This window comes from Schistocerca nitens, chromosome 8 (assembly GCF_023898315.1).
Source record: "Schistocerca nitens isolate TAMUIC-IGC-003100 chromosome 8, iqSchNite1.1, whole genome shotgun sequence".
Classification (NCBI taxonomy): Eukaryota; Metazoa; Arthropoda; class Insecta; order Orthoptera; family Acrididae; genus Schistocerca; species Schistocerca nitens.
Window position 1 is genome coordinate 209,509,809 of NC_064621.1, and position 22,773 is coordinate 209,532,581.

Here is a 22,773-nt window from a genome sequence, read left to right on the forward strand (position 1 = left end):
TTCAAGATAAATCTTTGAAAACTGGCTTCTCAGGTAGAGATGAAAAATATGTTTCACTGTTTTTGAAAATTCAACCCCTAACGGGGTTAAATAGGGTTAGACTGATTCACTTCTTACTCATCACACCCAGCACAAACTGCTAATGATAGAAACTAAGTTTGAAGAGGGTGTGGATTTTATTCTATAGGCATTGTTTAAGAAGGATTGTCCGAAATTCCACTCCTAAATGGGCGAAATAGGGGATGAAAAGCTTTCTGAAAGTATGTCGCTATTAAAGGATTTTTATACCTAGAACTATGAAAACTAGTATTTGGGTTCTCAATCATAAAATAATCAGCATTTTTGGAAATTCAACCTCTAAGGGGGTAAAATAGTGAGTGACAGTTTTGTTGAAAATAAATAATTACTAAAGAACTACATACACATTTTTAAAGCTACATCTATGACAATTTGTATTTGATTTTGCAATTAGAAATTAAAATAAATGTTTGAGTGTTTTTGGAAATTCAGCCTCTAAGGGAGTGCAATAGGGGATGAAGATTTTTAAGAAATATTTTGTTACATTAAAAAAAATGTTAAAGCTAAACTCATGAAAACTGGTATTTCACTTCTCAGTTACATATAAAGAAATATATGTTTGGAGATTAAAGTTGCTATGGAAATATCTCCACAAGCACACAAAAGGCATGATCAAAATAAACTTTGGATTCCACCTACCAAAATCACTGTTTGGTCATAAGTACCATCCAAAAAGAGCATGCTTATATTGCCTTAATTAGCATGAAAAGCTTAGAAAATGTTGCAGTTTGTCAACAACATAAATATTTGATTAAATAAAAACAAAAAAAATCTCTACTGGCCATACAGTCTATGCAAGCGAAGCAGTGGGCACTAAGCTAGTTTATCACATTAGATAGGTTTAATACAAATGAATTATTTTAATAATGTAATCTGTCAATAAATGTAATGTAATTGGTAGGTATATTTTTATTTTCGACATAGTACTCAAAAATAATGAAATAAGACAAAAATAAGGAACACAAGGTACTCCAAAAATATGCCATCAGAAACTACAAGGTTCATACAATAAACAAAGTCCTGCAGTATTTTCCACAGAATATGTTACTTTGTTCTTAAGAGAGAATTTGATGACAGTATAACATTTTTTACATGTACTATTTTTCTATATGTCTCCGTCACATTCTATGACAGTAGTTCCCACCTTGGGGGTAGCTATGTCCTAAAGAATAAAATTTAATTTTCCGAGCAGTGAAAACAGCAGTGTTCAACTCCTTTTCACTCACAAAACTAAATTATTTTTACTAGAGCATTATCATTTACATTATTTTGTAAAACTGTAATACTAATCACATAATTTACCAATAATTCTAAATATATTTTTTCAAATACTAGCATTAATCTGTGAGGCAGTGGGGTGGAGGTTAAAGCTTGTGAAATGAAAGTATGATACAATACCTGCCTTGCATAATCCACCGCAACATATATATTTTGTACCATGCACCCATGACAGTAGAATTGAGACACAGACGTCAAATATGCTTAACTATGTCATGAAAATGCCTTCTCCGAGTTGTAGGTAGTTCCGTCAACAGACGAGAAATTGCTTCATTATTCATTTCACAAAAATAAATGAACTACTTGACAGCACTACACAACAGTTCCTATGTAACGGTTATTTCACTGCTGAGAGGCATACACTGTCTTATTATTATTATTATTATTGTTGTTGTTTTTGTTGTTGTTATGGGGCAGTGGTCAGCCACAAAAGCAATGGCAGCCAAAACTCCTTCCAACTTCTGCCAGCCCGGAAGTAAGGAGTCCAGTAATCAAGTGATTTACAAACAGTGGCCCTAAGCACAGTGCACACACACTTTAACAGATTTTAAATAGCAATACTGGGCGATGTAAAGGCCACTAGCAAAGGGGACTGGTACAGAGGAAGCCTGTTTTGTAACTAAGTGCTATCCTTAATGCGGTTAGATTTCTTTTCTGAGAAGGAGTTGCAAATGGCACTCGCAAGGTACTGAGAACTGCTTCATCATTATTTAAAAAAGTTGTTAGAAAGAAGCAGTACCAATAGTCTCATTGACTCTTTACTTGTTTGTAGTTTAATAAACAACCTAGATTAATTAAATACCATTTACCTTTCATAATTTTAAAAATGAAAATGTTTCAAGAAAATTCTTTTTCTTCTGAAGTTTAATTACACAATAATGTTGATGGTGGAGTGACTGAGTGTACCAGCCCATATATGACTGCATTCAAGGGGTAATGGTCTACGAAAGGTTGGGAAGCACTGTGTTAAGGCCTTACATCAGCAATGTGCAAGATGCTTGTATTGTCTGTTGGTAAAAGCTCTTGTCCTGTACTCATAGTCATGTTTTCACAGCAAGAATTATGCTCTCATCATCTACAAAGTGTGTTCCAGGTAGAGAACTTTTAATGGCCCACAAATATTGGAAGTCTGATGGCACCAGCTCTAAGCTATAGGTTAGATGAGGCAGTGATGTGAAACCCAAACTGGCAATGTGTTCACAGGTTGAGAGACTTGTACGTAAGCATACAGTGTTGTGTTGGTGCAAGATTTATTTTAGCTTGTTGTTAGACTAAGCATGATGGACTCAGTTCTCGAGTTTGCTCAGAAGTCTTCACATATGCCTCTGAATTAACGGTTGGCCCTTTTGGCAACACATACACAGGTATGACACAATCACTATCCCAAAAGACTGTCATGATTTCGCCGGCAGAGGGAGATGGCTTAAATTTTTTCTGTTTTGTTGAAAGGAAGTGGTGCCACTCCAGTAGCTACCTTTATGTTTCTGGTTCAAAGTAGTGCAGCCATTTTTTGTCACCTGTAACGATCTGTGACAGAAAAGTCTCTCCACTGGCCTCAAACTGCTCCCCAAATTCATATGAAATGGATTTTCTTTATATCTTATGGTCTGTTATGAGCATTCAAGAAACCCATCTTGTACATACCTTTGAATGTGCACACTTTCAAAATTCACTGATAGTTGTAGAGCCAACTGTCGAGTTATGATGAGCTAGTCTGCATGAATAGTGGACTCCATACCATTCATCACATTGAGAGCAGTGGCTGTGACAGGATGTAAGAAATATGGCTGATCATGGAACTTAGTTTCTACATTTCCTGACCCTAACCCACTCTATCCATAGCATAACAATATACCTATCCCCTTCATCATTGCAGTACACTGCACACAAACATTTATGGATGTTCACTATAGTTTCTGTTTTCACAACCAAAAAGTCACCTAAAGCACATTGCCTGTAACAAGTGTTTTGTGCAGATGCCATTATAATGATTCACTATGGCTCTGACATTAGTCAGAATTTTTCAAAACTCCCCACACCTTCAGAAGAAACATCAGACTTTAAGCACCTAAAAGGACATTCAAAATATTAAGGTATTATTTACTAAACAAACCTTACAGTACCAAAATCGGCAAAACAAATGACAAAAAAAAAAAAAAAACACTGCAGTAGGCAGAAAATAACAGTGAAATAGGCAGAAAACAACACTGAAATTGACTGCAAAATAAAATAGTTTTTTCTTGTCCCTACTCATAGCATCTGGTATAATAGTATTATTTATAAGACTGTAACTCAACTGTCAATTACTAATTTTTAGTTTTAAACTATTTTGATTTAACAGTCAGAATGAGAAAACCTGTAGACACTATTCTTCATTCAAAATACTTTTAACTGAACAGATCACACAAACTTTTATTGCCATGGTTGACAGATGTAGAATTTTCAAATTTCAAATTTATAAATAAAATATAAAAGAATTTGGTAACAGCTTCACATGATCAATATATGTTTGACTACATTTGGAGAGCACAGTAATTAGTTTTTGTCAAAAAATATTCAAATTCCCATTAGTCTGCTATTAGTTCCCTCAGCCAAGCCATTACTTTTTCAGTCCTGTCATAGTCCATTGAATTCTTCCCATATACACATCATGACAACTTTTAACTGGTAGTCATTGGGCATGATGGGCTATCAATACAGTTAAAACATCAAAGCTTTCGGACTGCAAGTTCAATTTTTCAAGCACAGTATGACCTAAATGTTTTTCATAACTGTAGCAAAGAAAATATTCCAAATTATTTGTTAGTGATCAACTTGAAGTAAACAATCACCTGAGGCTGGAGAAAGGAGAAACTTATGGTAAAAAGAATAGGAGAATGTCACATTCAAGCATTAGGACCTGACCCATGAGCCTCAATTGTGTGCGTTGTGTGCGTATAGGCAGTTGATTCATATTCTTAATGGATAGTGTGCTGAAAACTATTCTAAAACAAATTGAAGATTTTTTGGTGGCATTGAAATATCACACTGCAAAATGCCAAAAAGACATACTTTAGCTGTCTCACTTTATTAAGATAGTTATTTATAATCATCACAGAACAGCATCATAAGCTAGACACAGCGTAGGCAAACATCCAGGTAGTTTCATTATGGTTCTCATTTACTGCAAAGTGCTTCTCTGTTTACCACTGCACTCATATAGAGAACCTTGACTGACATTCCATCAGCATACTGTTACATTTGTTGCTCTATGACCAAGGTGGTACATGTTGATCTTATTGTTCACACAAGCCCACTGATGTTTTTGTCAACTCATCAGTCATTTCATGGCTCCTTGCAAGTTGCCCCCAGACCTTTGTCCACCATTCTTTGGCATCATGTCTGTAAATATGCTTTTCATCTTCACATGTGGTGCTCAACCTGACAAAAGCTGCCATGATCCATTTGCTGTAGCTCTGTGTGTGAAAGCAATAACTCACTTTCAGTACCTGCAGGTAGCACCTGCAACCATTTGGATAAAGTACATTGTGTGTGTGTCTACTAATTACCTGCAAGACTACATTCAGATGTACATACAGCTCCATTTGAGGTCATAACACGGAGGCAATGAACAACAGGGTGTCAAAAAAATTGAAAGTAAAAAGAGGCATAGGAGGATAGAAAAGGCAGACTGCCACCAAGTGAAAATACTACTGAACTGCAGTTTTCTATGAAAAGTATTAAGAACTACTACATTTCATTCAGAACAAAATGAAACAGCTCAGACAATGAATTTAATTTCTGTAGGCCCTACATCATTGCACAGTTCTGTTCTGCTGCATGCACATACAAGTCATTAATGTAAGCAGTTTCTCACAGAATTCTTTGACATCATTGACGTCAGCTTTGTGATGGGGGGTAATAATAACTGAGTGCTGGATTTTTTTTTGTGGTTTTAGGGCGCACAACTTCAACGGTCATTAGCGCCCAGACTACGTGAGGAATGCACCGCGAGTCACAAGTTTAAAACAGCAACGAAACGGAAAACATGATAAAAGACAGACTGACAGGCATAGGATTAAAAAAGGAAAACAGCAGAATCAAATGTCCTTTGAGAGGGTTGTCAAATTGATAAAATGAAGAACGCGAGCAGCTGCTCGTGGGTCATCCGCTAAAATGGCTTCTACAGTACATGGCAGGCCAAGATCAAGACGCAGGGTGTTAAAATCCGGACAGACCGTTAAAATGTGGCGGACCGTCAGCAATTGCCCACATGGGCAGAACGGCGCCGGCGCAGCCGTCAGCAGATGGCGATGGCTGAACCGGCAGTGGCCAATTCGTAACCGGGCCAAAACGACCTCCTCCCACCGAGAAGGGCGTGAGGAGGACGTCCAAGCCACGGGAAGAGGTTTCAGGGCCCTAAGTTTGTTGTCTGTAAGTGCAGCCCAATCGGCATGCCACAGTGATAAAATGCGCCGACAAATTACCCTGCTACAATCTGACGAAGGGACACAACAAAAAGCTGTCCGAGGCTGGAGGACCACAGCCTTGGCCGCGGCATCTGCAGCTTCGTTCCCAGGGATACCGACATGGCCAGGAACCCACATAAAGCTAACCGGAGAACCGACGTCCACCAGCTGCTGAAGAGAGCGTTGGATCCGGTGCACGAAAGGGTGAACCGGGTACGGATCACTGAGGCTCTGGATAGCGCTCAGGGAATCGGAGCAGATGACATATGCAGAATGTCGGTAGCGGCAGATGTAAAGAACAGCCTGGTAGAGGGCAAAGAGCTCAGCTGTGAAGACCGAACAATGGCCATGGAGCCGGTATTTGAAACATTGTGCCCCGACAATAAAAGAACACCCGACCCCGTCAGTGGTCTTAGAGCCATCTGTATAAATGAAGGTCATATTAATGAACTTCGAACGAAGTTCGATAAAACGGGAGTGGTAGACTGAACCGGGGGTAACCTCCTTCGGGAGCGAGCAGAGGTCAAGGTGGACGCGAACCTGAGCCTGGAGCCAAGGTGGCGTGTGGCTCTCGCCCACTCGAAAGGTTGCAGGGAGTGAAAAATTAAGGTGTTGAAGGAGGCGACGAAAGCAAACTCCAGGGGGTAGCAGGGCAGAGACATACAACCCGTATTGACTGTCGAGAGAGTCATCAAAAAAGGAACGATAAGACGGGTGGTCGGGCATTGCCAGTAGCCGACAGGCATACCGACAAAGCAGTATATCGCGCCGGTAGGTGAGTGGCAACTCACCAGCGTCAGCATGAAGACTCGACGGGACTAGTATAAAACACTCCGATCGCAAGTCGTAAACCCCGATGTTGTATGGAGTTGAGGCGGCGTAAGATGGATGGCCGTGCAGAGGAGTATACGAAGCTCCCATAATCCAGCTTGGAGCGGACGATCGACCGATATGGGCGAAGTAGGACGGTTCAATCCGCTCCCCACGACAGACCACTGAGAACACGGAGGACATTTAGAGAACGGGCACAACGGGCAGCCAAACATGACACATGTGGAGACCAACTAAGTTTCCTGTCAAATGTAAGACCTAAAAATTTTGTTGTCTCCACGAATGGGAGAGCAACGGGACCGAGTCGTAAGGACGGTGGGAGAAACTCTTTGTAGCGCCAGAAGTTAATACAGACCGTCTTCTCGGCAGAAAAACGGAAGCCATTGGCGACACTCCAGGAGTAAAGACGGTCAAGAGAACGCTGAAGACAGCGCTCCAGGAAACACGTACGCTGCGCGCTGCAATAGATGGTAAAATCGTCCACGAAAAGGGAGCCTGATACATCAGCTGGGAGCAATCCATTATTGGATTGATCGCTATGGCGAAGAGAGCGACGCTCAAAACTGAGCCCTGTGGCACCCCATTCTCCTGGCGAAAGGTGTGTGACAGGACAGAACCCACACGTACCCTGAACTGTCGATCCATTAAAAAGGAACGAATAAAAAGAGGGAGGCGACCGCGAAGGCCCCATGTAAGCATGGTGCGGAGAATGCCCGCCCTCCAACAGGTGTCGTAAGCCTTCTCCAAATCAAAGAACACAGCCGCGGTCGGGCGCTTCCGCAAGAAGTTATTCATAACGAAGGTCGACAAGGTAACCAGATGGTCAACAGCAGAGCGGCGCCTACGAAATCCACATTGTACATTGGTAAGTAGGCGTCGGACTCGAGCAGCCAAACCAATCGAGAGTTAACCATTCGCTCCATCACTTTACAGACACAGCTGGTAAGCGAGATGGGTCGATAACTGGAGGGCAAGTGCTTGTCCTTCCCCGGCTTAGGAATCGGGACAACAATAGACTCGCGCCAGCATGCGGGAACATGTCCCTCAATCCAGATGCGATTGTAAGTATGAAGAAGAAAACCTTTACCCGCAGGAGAAAGGTTCTTCAGCATCTGAATATGAATAGAATCAGGCCCTGGAGCGGAGGACCGTGATCGGCCAAGTGCGTTTTCGAGTTCCCGCATGGTGAATGGGGCATTATAACTTTCACGATTCGAGGAGCGGAAGTTAGTTGGCCTAGCCTCCTCTGCCTGTTTGCGGGGGAGGAAGGCAGGGTGGTAATGAGCGGAGCTTGAAACCTCTGCGAAAAAGCGGCCGAAGGCATTGGAGACAGCCTCAGGGGCCACAAGGACGTCATTCGCGACCGTCAAGCCAGAAACTGGTGAGTGGACCGTAGTGCCAGAGAGCCGGCGCAGGCTACCCCAGACAACAGAAGAAGGAGTAAAACTGTTGAAGGTGCTTGTGAAAGCAGCCCAGCTGGCTTTCTTTAATAATACGACGACACTGTGCACGTAATCGTTTATAATTGATACAATTCGCCACTGAAGGGTGGCGGTGAAAGGTGTGTAAAGCACGTCGACGAGCACGTAAAGCGTCTCTACATGCTGCGGTCCACCAGGGGACCGGTACGCGACGTGGAGAAGAAGTAGGGTGAGGGATGGAATATTCAGCAGCAGTGAGAACGACTTCCGTGAGGTGTGCGACCTGACTATCGCAGCTTGTGAAGGTTTGATCCTGAAAGGTCGCCCTGGAAGAGAAGAGCCCCCAGTCTGCTTTGGAGATGTTCCATCTAGATGAGCACGGAGAGGGGGTATGCTGCAGGAGATGGATAACACACGGGAAGTGGTCGCTCGAATATGTATCAGAAAGTGCATACCACTCGAACCGGCGTGCAAGTTGGGGAGTACATATGGAGAGATCTAAATGGGAATAGGTGTGAGATGTGTCCGAAAGAAAAGTAGGGGCGCCAGTATTGAGGCAGACAAGATTGAGCTGGTTGAAAAGGTCTGCTAACAGGGAGCCCCTCGGGCAGGATGCTGGAGAGCCCCAAAGGGGATGGTGGGCATTGAAGTCTCCAGTTAACAAAAATGGTGCAGGTAGCTGAGCAATAAGTTGCATCATGTCTGCCCTGGTAACGGCAGACGACGATGGAGTGTAAACGGTACAAATGGAAAATGTAAAGGTGGGGAGAGTAATGCGGATGGCAACTGCCTGCAGGCCGGTGTGCAACGTGATGGGATCGTAGTAAATATCATCCTGGACCAGCAACATAACCCCTCCATGAGCCGGGATACCTACCACAGGGGGTAGGTCAAAACGCACAGAGGTGTAGTGTGCCAAGGCAATTTGATCGCATGGGCGTAGCTTCGTTTCCTGGAGGGCTACAACGAGCGGACGGTGCAAGCGGAGCAGCAACTTCAAGTCCTCTCGGTTGGAGCGAATGCTGCGAATATTCCAGTGAATAAGTGCCATCGTAAGAAAAAAAAGAAGATGAAAGAAGGGGTCACCTCGAAGGCCACTGAGGGCCTGGCTTCGAGCGAGCACTGCCGCCGCTATCAGTAGGCGGACAGTCATCGTCCATTGGGTCTACAGGTTCATCGGCCATCTTGGGAGGATGGCCGGGAGGGGGAGCTTCCTCCGCCGGTGAACGGCCAGATGTTCGGCTACCAGCGGTGCGGCCAGGCGAAACGGACGACGGCCTGGGGCGGCAACCGCTGGGTGGCGCAGGAGAAGAAATGCGCCGTGGCGGAAAAGGAGAACTGTGCTTCCTATGTGCCTTCTTGGAAGGTTGTTTGGTGGAAGTACCGGTCGAAGGCTGGGAGGTCGAGGTACGGAGGAAGTCTGCACGGGACGGTTCCTTCTTGAAGGCCCGTGCATCTGACTTCTGGGTCTTCATCTTAGCAGAAGCTGATGAAGGGGCTGGTGTCTGTGGGGTGATGGGAGGAAGAGGAGACGTCGACCGCGCGATCTTAGCACTGGCCGAACGGACGACCGTGGTGCTGAAGGTCAGATCGCATGTCTGGGTTGCCACCTCCCTGGTAGTCCGAGGAGAGGCGAGGACAGTACTGTATTTCCCCGCTGGGAGCAGCGTGGGCTTCCTACTAGCCAATAGCTTGCGAGCAGCCGAGGTGGACACTTTCTCTTTGACCCGAATTTCTTGGATACAGCGTTCTTCCTTATAGACAGGACAGTCGCGGGAGGATGCGGCATGGTCACCCTGACAGTTCACACAACGAGGAGACGGAGGTGGACAGTCACCCTCATGGGCATCCCTGCCACAAGTGACACATTTAGCCGCATTGGAACAAGACTGTCGAGTGTGATTGAAACGCTGACACTGGTAGCAGCGCGTAGGTGTCGGGACATAGGGGCGAACTGAAATGACCTCGTAGCCTGCCTTGATGCGCGATGGCAGCTTAACACTATCGAAGGTCAAGAAAAGTGTCCGGGTCGGTACAAGGTCATTGTTGACCTTTTTCATGACCCTATGGACAGCCGTCACGCCCTGCTCAGCGAGGAAAGATTGAATCTCCTCGTCAGTCAAGCCGTCGAGGGATCTAGTATAGACCACACCACGAGATGAATTCAAAGTTCGGTGAGCCTCCACCCTGACAGGGAAGGTGTACAGGAGTGTGGCCCGAAGCAGTTTTTGTGCCTGAAAGGTGCTCTCAGTTTCGAGTAATAAGGTACCGTTACGCAACCTGGTACAAGATTTGACAGATCCGGCTATGGCATCTACGCCCTTCTGGATAACGAAAGGGTTGACAGAGGAAAAATCCTTTCCGTCCTCAGAGCGAGAAACGACGAGGAACTGTGGGGCAGGTGGTAGTACTTTTGTCACTAGTGGCTGGTCATGTTTCCGTTTTTGGGCAGAAGTCGAGAGAGATGGAGTGAAATCCATTGCGGAGGAATCCCCCACGATTGCCAGCGTCTCCGATGGCGCGCTCCTTCCTTGTGGGGACCCTCTCAGAGGGCACACCCGCCTTAGGTGAATGTTTACACCTCAGGTCACACCTCCCGAGAAACAGACGGAGGGACCAATCGGCATGGTCAGAAGGTATCAGCTCAGGCAATCACCCCTCCCCGGGCCTGGCCTTTACCAGGGGGTACGCGCGTGCCTTACATGTCTACCCAGGGCGGGGAATTACGCGTTACCCCGTCACCGGCTACGCGTGCGAACGCGTGGGTCGGCCTTCAGGCGCGCACAGGGAGGAAGGAAGAAGAGGAAAAAGGAGAGAGAGAGAGAGAGAGAGAGAGAGAGAGAGAGAGAGAGAGAGAGAGAGGGGGGACAGACTGTCTCAAACGCCGAGGCGGAGACCAGAGATGGCAAGGAGAAGAAGGCAATGAGAAGGCAAGGAGAAGAAGGCAATGAGAAGGCAAGGTGAAGAAGGTAATGAGAAGGCAAGGAGAAGAAGGCAATGAGAAGGCAAGGAGATTTTGCAGGGGAAAGAATAAGGAAGACAGTGAGGTGGAGAAGAGCAAAGAAAGGAACCAACCAAAGGAAGGCGCTAACTACCCCCTTGAGGGGGAGGGACTCCTTTTAGTCGCCTCTTACGACAGGCAGGAATACCTCGGGCCTATTCTAATCCCCGGACCCGCAGGGGGGACTGAGTGCTGGGAGAGGATAAGATGGGACAATGGAAACGAGCATCACCACAGACACACGATTTTGTAATTTATTTATTTCGTTATTTATTTATTCATCCAAGGATCATTTCACAGTGATACAGGATTTGACAAGGTAATACAATTCCAATCAATCAATGGGCCAAAATATAACACACAGCATAAATAACATGCTCTAAGAGAATAGGACAGGCAGCCTACGGGGATAGGACAGGTGGTCAGCCGTGGCCTTGTTTAAGGAACTATCCCGGCATTTGTCTCAGTGATCTGGGAAAACCACAGAACACCCAAATTAGCATGTCCTCCCGATATGAAGTCGGGATTGTAACAGCTGCTCTGTCTCATTTGCTGGTTAATGAATAATGCTTCTTCATCACACAAATTATTATGCAACTCAGACATGAAAAAAATTGTGCTAAGTATCCTTATTTAAACTCTCCTTATTTCAGTTGTTCAAGACAAAACGCTTACAACTCCAGTACTTAAACCTCTCTTTTTTCCCCATGTGCATCCTCTGGGTTATTCCCCCATTTCTAACTCTCAGCTTTTATTTGTCATTGTACCACAGCTAATTATTATTCTGGGATTCAAATGTCACTAGCTTAAGTTTTTTTTTTTTCACTTCTGATTATTTTTGTACAGAATTCGTTTCCATGATTCATGACTGGCAGCAACTCTTCCCCTCTACATCAAATGTATGTCTTGCATTTTATCTGTATTTATTTGATATTCAGTTTTTCATTTGCACCATTACAAACACTGTTTTGCACATATGTTTGAAAACAAAGTCTATATTCCAGAATTTAGAGTAAACAAGGACAAGCCGTTTTTGTGTATTACTTTTGGGTGTTGTAAATTCTGTGATTAGTTCGATAAAAAAGTGCCTCAGAGGAAATATCAGTGGAAATAAATATGCAAACATGATAGTTACTTAGAAGTCTTAGAGTCTTCTGTAAAAAAGGAAAAGAAAGTGTTACTATTTGAGACTGACAGCTTTTCCCAAAACCAACGCTTAATATTCTGAACCTGTTCATGTTCAGTCATGTACAGGAAGTTTGTAAAACTTAGATTCCAAATTTTCATTTAAAAGAAACTGACTAAATTTTACTTTTTAAATAAACCTGAAGCACTGTGTGATTTATTTTAAATTCTGCTAAAATATCTGTTGCCTTTTTCATTATGCTATGAAGAACAATTAAAATAATCTTTAAATAACATGCAGGATACTATTTTAAACTTCCCTTCACTCCTGTTGTCTTAATTTACCTTTGTGAAAGCCGATTTTCTCAAAAAAAAAAAAAAAAAAAAAAATTATTTTTATTGATGAGCAGGACTCAGTCTCCTCTAAAAAAATGACTACCCTGCCTCTGGAAACAATTTTTAAAACAAAGCTCCTGATTCTTCAATCTTGTTACTAAGCCATAAGGGGCAATTAAAAAATTTCTGTTTGAGGGCCCTGCTGCAGCATATACACAACAAAGTGAGAGTCCAGTGTGGGTATATAAGCACCAATATGTAGGCTAGAGATTAATACAGAAACATGAACTAGGGCCATGTTATTAACAAATGTGTAAAAACAGGACCAATGTGCTGTTATATTTTTCTTGGCTGCTGAAAGAAACACCGACAGACATCCATGGTTGGTTGGTTGGTTGGTTTAAAAGGGGTGGCGGCGGGGGCGGGGGAGGAGCGGGGGGGCAGGGGGGGGGGGGGGGACCAAGCTGCTATGTCATCAGTCCCTTATTCCAAATAAAACAGTGGCACAAGGGTGAGAATAAAACAAGCATGACTGACAACACACAACGGAGAGAAAGAAGGGGAGAAGAAAACCACAGAAACACAAGAAACAGGTAGAAGAGATTAAAACGACAAAACAGATTACCGTGACTGACTGATCATGAGAATAAAAAGGAGAAGCCAGCCACTCTGCAACACATTAAAACCTCCACCCTAAAAACACTAGGGTGGAGGACTCAGAGGGACAAAGGACATGTGCTCAAACTTAGATCAAATGATAAAACCCACTCCCACGAATAAAACGTAAAACGAAATCAGCTGATGAGGTGTTGTCAGATAAAATTAGTGGCAACAAGTCCGGTAACCGAAGATTTTGTCACAGGGCAGTCAAAGTGGGACAGTGCACCAGAATATTGGCCACTGTCAACCAGGAGCCACATCGACTCTGAGGCAGGTCTTCATGGTGCAAAAGGTAGCCGTGGGTCGCCCAAGTGTGGCTGATGCGGAGCCGGCAGAGAACCATAGAGTCCCTGTGAGAGGCCCGCATGGAGGACTGCCACACATTCATAGTCTCCTTAATGGGATGCAGTTTGTTGTGCGTACTGAGACTATGCCATTCTGTCTCCCAAAGCCGAAAAACATGGTGGCGTAAAAATGAATGCAGGCCAGTTATTGGAATGACGATCTTCATAAGTGGTTCCCATGTAGCCTTTTTGGCCAGCCTGTCAGAAAGTTCGTTGCCTGGGATTCCGACGTGTCCTGGGGTCCAAACAAACACCACTGAACGACAGGACTATTCCAGGGCATAGCTGGACCCCTGGATGGTCACTACCAAAGGATGACGAGGGTAGCATTGGTCAATAGCTGGTAGGCTGCTCAAGGAGTCAGTACACAGAAGAAACGACTCCCCAGGGCATGAACGGATGTGCTCAAGAGCACAAGATGTAGCCACAGCTCTGCATTGAAAACGCTGCAGCCATCGAGCAAGGAATGCTGTTCAGTATGTCCTCAATGGACATACGCAAAGCTGACATGGCCATCAGCCATTGAGCCTTTGGTGTAAACCACTTCGTGGCCTTGGTACATGTCGAGAATAGAGAGTAACTGACAGCAGAGAGCTGTGGACTGAACTGAGTCCTTTGGGCCATGTGAAAGCTCCAGGCGAAGATGCAGCCTGTGTACACCATGGAGGTGTACACAAATGGACCTCAAGTATAGGTGGTAAAGGCAAGGACTCCAGTTGAGACAGAAGGGATTGGATGCGGACTGCAATTGTAAGCCTTGACCTGGGCCGCCGATGCGGGAGATGAACCGCTGTGGGTAGGAAAAGGAGACGGGATTTCAGATGCACAGGAGAACTACGAACGTGTGCACTGTAACTGGCGAGTAGTTGTGCACACCTGACCTGCAATGGAGGGACTCCAGCCTCCACCAGGAAGCTCGTCACTGGACTCGTCCTAAAAGCTCCAGTCCTCCAGTCGCTAGTCGAACGCCACAGTGGTGCACTGGGTTGAGTAAACGCAATGCTGAGGGCACCACTGAACCATATACCAGACTCCCATAGTCAAGGCGGGTTGAACATGGGCTCTGTAGAGCTGCAGCAGCATAGACAGATCTGCACCCCAGTTGGTGTTGCTCAGGCAGTGGAAGGTACTGAGGTGCAGCCAGCACTTCCGCTTAAGCTGACGAAGGTGAGGAAGCCAAGTCAATTTGGCGTCGAAAACCAGTCCTAAAAATCGATATGTCTCCACTACACACACCCACACCCACACCCACACACCCACACACACCCACACACCCCAGAGAGAGAGAGAGAGAGAGAGAGAGAGAGAGAGAGAGAGAGAGAGAGAGAAGGGACCAATGAGCTCAGCAGTTTGATCCCATAGAAACTCTCAAACACATTTTGAAATGGACAGTCCTACAGCTGCTGCTAGACTGTCAATTGTCACTAAAAATACACTCAATACAGAGCCCTGTGGGACCCCATTCTCTTGGACATTGGGGGGGAGGGGGAACTATGGGAGGCACCAACTTGGACACAGAGAGTACGAAGTGACAGGGAATTCTGGATAAAAATCGGGAGCAAGCCTTGGAGACACCACTTGTACAATGTGGCAAGAACATTGTGTCACCAGGTGGTGTCATACGCTTTTTGTAAACCAAAACAGATGGCAACAAGGTGTTGGCGTCTGGAAAAGGCTGTTCGGATGGCAGACTCGAGGGACACAAGATTAGTGATAGAGCGACCCTGGTAGAAGCTGCCCTGACATGGAGCCAGTAGGCCACATGACTCCAGGACCCAACCCAACTGCTGACACACCATACATTCCAGCAGCTTACAAAGAACTTTGGCGAGGCTGATGGGCCGATAGCTATCCACATAAAGTGGGCTTTTGCCAGGTTTGAGCACTAGTATAATGGTGCTCTCCCACCAGTGCGATGGACAGATGCCATCGCACCAGGTCCGGTTGAAGATCACGAGGAGATGTCGCTTGTAGTCAGATGACTACTGACTGTTTGACTGTGGATCCGATCTGGCCCAGGAGCTGTGTTGGGACACTGTGCAAGGGCACTGAGGAGCTCCCACTCTGTAAAAGGGGCATTATATGGTTCACTGTGGCGTGTAGTGAATGAGAGGACATTCCCTTCCATCCGCTGTTTGAGAGTGCGAAAAGCTGGGGGTAGTTCTCCGATGCAGGGGTGCGAGCAAAGCACTCAGCAATCGCGTTTGCATCGGTAGATAACATGTCATGTATTGTAACACTGGGAAAACCTGTTGGGGGTCTGGTACCCAAAAACTCATTTGATCTTTGCCCAGACTTGGGAAGGTGACATATGGCACACAATGGTTGAGACATATCTCTCCTAACACTCCTGTTTCCGTCTTTTGATAAGCTAGCGAATGTGGGCACAGAGCCGTTTAAAGGCTATGAGGGGCTCCAGGTAAGGGTGCCACTTATGCATCTGTAGAGTTCCTTAATTTCCTCAGAGACTTCCGGCAACCACCAAGGCACTCTCTTTTGCAGGGGCACCCTAAATAATGAGGGATCACATTTTCTACCGCAGAAATGAGTGTTGTAGTTACCTGTTCAACCACCAAATCGATTTTATCATGTGGGGGAGATTCAGTGGTGACAGCTGAGATTAAAGCTTCCCAGTCCGCCTTGTTTAAAGCCCATCTGGGTAGGCATCCATGGGCCTGACGCTGGAGGAGTGACAGAAAGATGGGGAAGGGGTCACTACCATACAGGTCATCATGTGCTCTCCAGTGGATAGCTGGGAGAACCGAGAGATCAATGGCCGAATATGTGCTACGTGCCACACTGAAATGTGTGGGGGCACCTGGTTTTAAGAGGCAGAGGTCGAGTTGTAACAGTAAATTTTTGACATCTATGCCTTAGGCAGTAAGCACGGTGCCACCCCAGAAGAGGTTATGGGCATAAAAATCTCCTAAAAGTAGGAAAGGTTTAGCGAGTTGATCAGTCAGTGCAGCCAATGCGTTCAGGGGTGCTGCACCATCTGAAGGAAGATATACGTCAAGACAGTTATTTCCTGCGTCATCCTTATCCTGACAGCGACAGCTTCAAGAGGGGTTTGAAGGGGCACAGGTTCACTGCATACTGAGTTCAGGACATAGACACTAACTCCACTTGACACACTATAATAGTCACTACGGTTCTTGTAATATCCCCTATAGCCGTGGAGGGCAGGGATCCGCATTTCTGGGAACCAGTTTTCCGGAAGGGCAATGCAGAAAGCAGGTGCAAAGCTTAAGAGATACCGTAGCTCAGCCAGGTGGTGGAAAAGACTGCCACAATTTCACTGGAGGATGACATTATAGTGAGTCTGGGAAGGCATGAGGCGTGCAAGGAGGCAGGTTATGCCTCAGGGTCAGCTGCTGCCACCAATTGAGTATTTGTAGTCATTTCTACGGTGGATGAGACATCAGTGAGATCCAGGTCCACAGGGGATGCTAAGATCTTCACAGCATCCTCAGATGCAGAATTGATAGGGAGTAGTGGTGTTGGGGCCACCACGGGTCCTGTTTCTTAGCAGGCTTCTTCTTAGTTTGCTTGCTCTCTCACTTCTCTTTAGGGGCTTGCTGGGAAGATGTCTCCGAAGCAGCTTCAGGCACGGAGGAAGACTGTGAAGCTCTTTGTCCAGCAGCTTTTGGCTCCTTGAGTTACTGGCGAGTGTCCATCGTGGCATTAGTAGAGACACTCGGAGAGAGGGTCCCAAGGGACCCCTTCCACATGAGAGGAGCCGGAGGAGGCTGTTGCTTCACCAGCAGGGGGGCCTTGCTCCCAAAGTAGGTGCTTTCGGAGCAATGGAGGAAGATTTGCCCCCTACCACCGAGGAGGCAAACGTAGTCTGGTGGCCCAGAGGGCCCCCTGTCCATGGCACAAAGTGAGGAACCACTAGCGCTTGGGACGACAATGGTGACGTAGCAGCAGCATATGTCAATGTCAACCGAATGGGATGTAATCTTTCAAATTTATATTTAGCCTCTGTGTAAGTCAACCAGTCCAGGGTCTTTTACTCCATGATTTTCCACTCCTTTTGGAGTACTGGGCAGTCTTGCAAGCAGGGGGAGTGGTGCTCTCCACAGCTGATGCAAGTGGGAGGAGGCGCACATGGAGGGTGTGGGTCCAGTGGATATCCGCAGTCTCAACATGTGGCACTGGAATTGCAGTGGGAAGACATGTGCCTGAACTTCCAGCACTTAAAGCACCGTATAGGGGGAGGGACGTATGGTTTAACGTCATAGCGATAATCCATCACCTTGGTCTTTTCAGGCAATGAATCACACTCAAAGGCCAAGATGAAGGCACCGGTAGCAACCCTGTTGTCTTTGGGTCCTCGGTACACAGGCTGGATGAAATGAATATCCGCTGTTCTAAACTGGCATGAAGCTAGCCGTCAGACTGCAAGAGGAGATTGTGATGGAAAATTATCCCCTGGACCTTGTTGAGGCTTTTATGGGGAGTGATGGAAACAGGAATATCACCCAGCTTGTCACAGGCAAGTAACACTCAGGATTGGGATGGGGATGCTGTCTGAATCAAGACTGTGCCATTTTGCATCTTGAGCAGTGCTGTCACTTCTCCAAACTTATCCTCAAGGTGTTAAACGAAAAATTGGGGCTTTGTAGGCAGAAAGGAGTCCCCATCAGCTCTGCTACAGACTAAAAACCAAGGCAAATATGGCCCTTTCTGTTCTGTAGCCCTATGTTCCTCCCATTGTGTAGCAAGGGAGGGAAGCGATTTAGAGTTATACCTGTTGGCACTGTATTCAATATTGCCTTTCTTAGAGACTACTGGTGTGGTACGGTCACCAGCAAGAGATGACAGTCTGCTCCATTGCAGGTCATCTACCCTGATGCCGCCCACTCCGATCAAGGCTCTCCTCACAGGTGCCACCCAACCACAGCGAAGGCCAATTGGTATGATGGCCATTGCCAGGAGTCCTGATGCCCCAGGAAGACATGCATCTACTCCTTGGCATACGTGGGAAGTTTACAGCTCAGGCGCCAGCAGTGTGATCCTTGTGTTATTGGGGGCTACCATCAAATGGGTACATGATGGCCCCACCACAATGGACTGGCTACTGTGCTGGATATTGGGCACAGTGAAATCCAATATTGTCATGAGGGTGAAAGAGGACAGGAGATAACAGAAGAAGATGACATACCCCGGAAAGTGTCCTTGTACAAATAGTTTAATCGCAGGTGGAGATCCAAACCCATGACAAGAGATTCAGGAGATCGAATCTAAGGGCACTGTGGATAACTCGTTCACCACATAAGGCATTCTTTCCCATATGGCCTGCACTTCTGTATAATTTTGAAAGTGGCAGGTCAAACCATAGAATGGGACCTGAACTCATAGGGTCGAAAAGTGTGAGACTCCTTATAGTAGTCACCTCTTATGACAGGCAGGAATACCTCAGGCCTATTCTAACCCCCGGACCTACAGTGGGGGTGGGGGGTGACGACATCCATCAGAGAATGAATAATGTGTTTGGGAGCAGGGTGCCTGTCATAAACCACCACCTTGGAATGGTGCGCCAAGTTCCGTGCTGGATACAGTTTGACACAAGGTGCTGGTTGATCTGGCTGGCCAGCCACATCCATTATGGACAACAACTCAAGTGGTAGACACACTAGCTCCCATCCTACAGTCCTGATCTCTCCCCATATCATCATCATACCTTCAGCCCCTCAAAAAAGGCTTTAAAGAGTCTACGATTCCTGTCTGATGAGGAGTAGCACGCAGTTAAGGAGTTCTTCGCCCAGAAGGTCATGGTGTTTTACCAAATGGATGTATTCAACCTGCTGCATAGATGAGATGACTGACTGTATGCTCACTGAGAATCTGCTCGATTGGTACATCAATTCCAGATGGTATAGCCTTCCAACAGAAACTGTTCAGTCACCCTATGTATTTTTTTCACTACTTTTTTCCACAATAGACAAACCATTTTGGGAAAACAAAAGCTTTACATGTGTAGCCATTTCTGTAAATCAAAACAAATTTGGAGTGATACTGGTTCCTATAGTTTTAACTGGTAGTACTTGCCACTATGATAATTTAAATTAAAACATTATTAAAACAATTTTTACACAAACCTTGATATCACATGTGATCTAACTTACCCCTCTGAGTCTTGTCTGCCTCTTCCTTCTGGTTAACGAGCTGTGAATAAAGCTCATTTACTTCTTTTACTAATTTTGCATTTTCCTTCTTGTAAGGTTCAATCCCACCTCTAAGAGCTGAGTGTTCCTAAAGGCAAATTTTATAATGTAGAGACCAGTTTCATTCATACAAACGTGCTACCAAGATTTAAATCAGTATCTCTACTCTATATCATAAACCCTAAATGGTAGCTAGCAGTGATGGAACGGAAACAAATGGGAATGAACTTCTCAGTTTCCAATGTTATGTAGGTGATAACACACACATTGCAGTTGAGAGTAGAATGCCACCCATTTAACATCATATTGTTTGAAGTTTCAAGGGAATTGTCATTTGTATATTATTATCAGCTGCTATCTTCTCAATGAGCTAAGTAATGTAGCAGTTCAAAGCTCTTGGTAGGAGCAGAGACCAAATTCCTGTCCAAAATAAATGAAAGATTACGATATAGTATTCCTGTAATAATGAAGTTGTTAGAGACAGCACAAGTTTGGAAAGATCAAAGAGGGGATAGGACATCAAACATTTTGTTTTCAAAGGAGCAATCCTGGTTACATTCACCTTAATAAATTTATCAATATCACAGAAAACCTAAATCAGGACGCCTGTATAAGGATTTATATTCCACTCTTCTCAAAACTCTACATGTTAATTCAGATTTAATTTTTCTCCATGATTTCCCTACATCACTCCACATCATGTGACTGTCAGGATGGTCTCCTTGAAGCTGATTTTCTTCCCCATTACTGTCCATATGACAAAGTTCCCCATCTCTAATTACACCATCAACAGAATGTTGCACTCTAGCCCCTTCTTTTCCTTTTTGTTTCCATTTGAGCTTTTGCTACACCCACAAAAAAAGTGGGTCAGTGCTGTCTGACAAAGGGGCAGCTTGCAAGCCTCTATTGGAGAAAAAAGCCTGGCCACAAATGGGTTCCCCTGCGAAAGTTCAGAAACTTTTGTTCCAAGTCAAATACTCTAGCCTCTTAACTGTTAGTTTTACATATTTATATAGTTCTTGGAAGAACAGTGTAAAATAGAAAAATCTCCCATAAATGAAGAGCTAAAATACCTCTCATTGCCACTACAGAGTCTGTCAGCTCTACCTGAATCCATTTCCCTCCTCACCACTATAACATCCCACATGCCCATCTTCTATACGTTCCCCAAAATCCACAAACCCAACAATCCTGGACGCTTCACTGCAGCTGATTACTATACTCCACTGAAAGAATTTCAGCTCTCATTGAACGAAACCTCCAACCAATTACTCATAATCTAACCTTCCACAGCAAGGACACTGACCACTACCTTCAACTCTTTACCATCCCCACCACTTTACCTCACAGGTCCCTACTCGTCACTGTTGACACCATCTCCCCACCCACCAACAGGCCTCTTGCCCACAGTCTTACTGCTATTGAGCACTACCTTCCCCAATGTCCTTCAGACTCCAGACCCACTACCGTATTTCTTGTACACCTAAATTACTTTATCCTAACCCACTACTTCTCTTTTGAAGGGAAGGTATACAAACAAATCTGTGGCACAGCCATGAACACCTATATGGGTGCTCATTTGTCAATCTGTTTATGGGCCATCTAGAGGAGACCTTCCTAGCCTCCCAAAATGCCAAACCCATACACTGCTTCAGGTTCAATGATATCTTCATGATCTGGGCTCAGGGCCAAGACACCCTTTCTTCATTCCCTCAAAACCTCAATACCTTCTCTCCCACTCACTTAACCCGGTCCTGCTCAACCCAGCATGCCACCTTCCTAGACGTTGGCTTCCCCCCTCTCTGATGGTTCCATCTGACCTTTAACTACATTAAACCCACCATCCACCAACAATACCTGCATTTTCGACAGCTGTAATCTCTTTCGCAACACAAAATCTCTCCCATACAGGCCTGGCCACTCGAGGATGGCATATCTGCAGTGACAAGAACTCCGTTGCTCAGCATGCTGGTAGTCTCACCAAGGCCGTCAAGAGACAGACCTAGTCCACATACAGATCTCCCATGTCATTTTCCCCTCATACCCATAATCCTCCCTTTACCTCAAAGAACCAGTAACACTCAAGTGCCCCCTTCATCATGAAATACTGCCCTGGACTGGAACAACTCAACCACATCAGGGCTTTAATTATCTATCATCATGCCCTGAAATGAGGGGCATCCTACCCGAGATACTTCCCACCCCTTCTTAAGTGGTGTTCCATTGTCCACTCAACCTTCACATCCTAGTCTGTGCCTAAGCCACTCCCAATCCCAACCTCTCACCACGTGGATCATACCCCTGTAGAATACCCAGGTGCAAGACCTGCCCAATCCAACCACCCAGCACTTTCTACTCCAGTCGTGTCACAGGTTTTTCCTACCCCATCAGGAGCTGTGGCATCTTTGAAAGCAGCCATTTCATATACCAACACTGCTGTAGTCATTGGACAGCTTTTTATGTTTGTATGGCTACCATCCAGCTGTCTACCAGGATAAATGGCTGATGGCAAACTGTGGCCAAGAGCAAAGCACATTACCCTGTGGCACAACATGCAGCTGAACGTAATGTTTTTTATTTCTTTGGCTGCTTCACACCTCAGCCATCTAAATCCTCTCTCCACCACCAGCTTTTCCGAAGCACTCATTTGGGAGTTATCCTTACAACACATTCTCCACTCCCGTAATTACCTCAAACTCAACCTACAGCAGCATACTGTCCCCAAACCCTCCACCTCACAGTTTCCATCCCCCTCTCTCCTATCATGTAGTCCCCACTCTCATTTCCCACCCTCTTTGTTTGCCACCCTCTCCCAAAGCATCCATCCATCTTTCCCCACTCCCTCCTTTTTTGTTCCTTTATTCCCCATCTCCCTGCCCCAAAACTCCTGATGCTGCACCTGTTGGCACTCTAGTCCCTGGTAACTCCGACTGACAGCATTCATCTTCCCCCCACCCATACACTTTCCTTTCCCATCTCTTTCAGATTGCTGCTTGCATTGCATGTGATAGTTGCTTTCTGGTCCAAGTTGCTGAAGCTGGTGGTCATATGTGTGTGTGAGGAGGTGTGCTTGCTTGTGTG

General features: G+C 45.5%; 1 protein-coding gene across 1 annotated transcript in view; it reads right to left on the reverse strand.

Annotated features, from left to right (window-relative positions):
- Positions 1–22,773, reverse strand: part of LOC126198691 (centrosomal protein of 135 kDa) — a 407,813-nt gene that overhangs the window by 367,388 nt on the left and 17,652 nt on the right. The window contains exon 2 of the mRNA XM_049935187.1: positions 19,654–19,780. Coding sequence (XP_049791144.1) covers positions 19,654–19,780 — 127 coding nt within the window. The remainder of the gene's footprint in view (positions 1–19,653; positions 19,781–22,773) is intronic.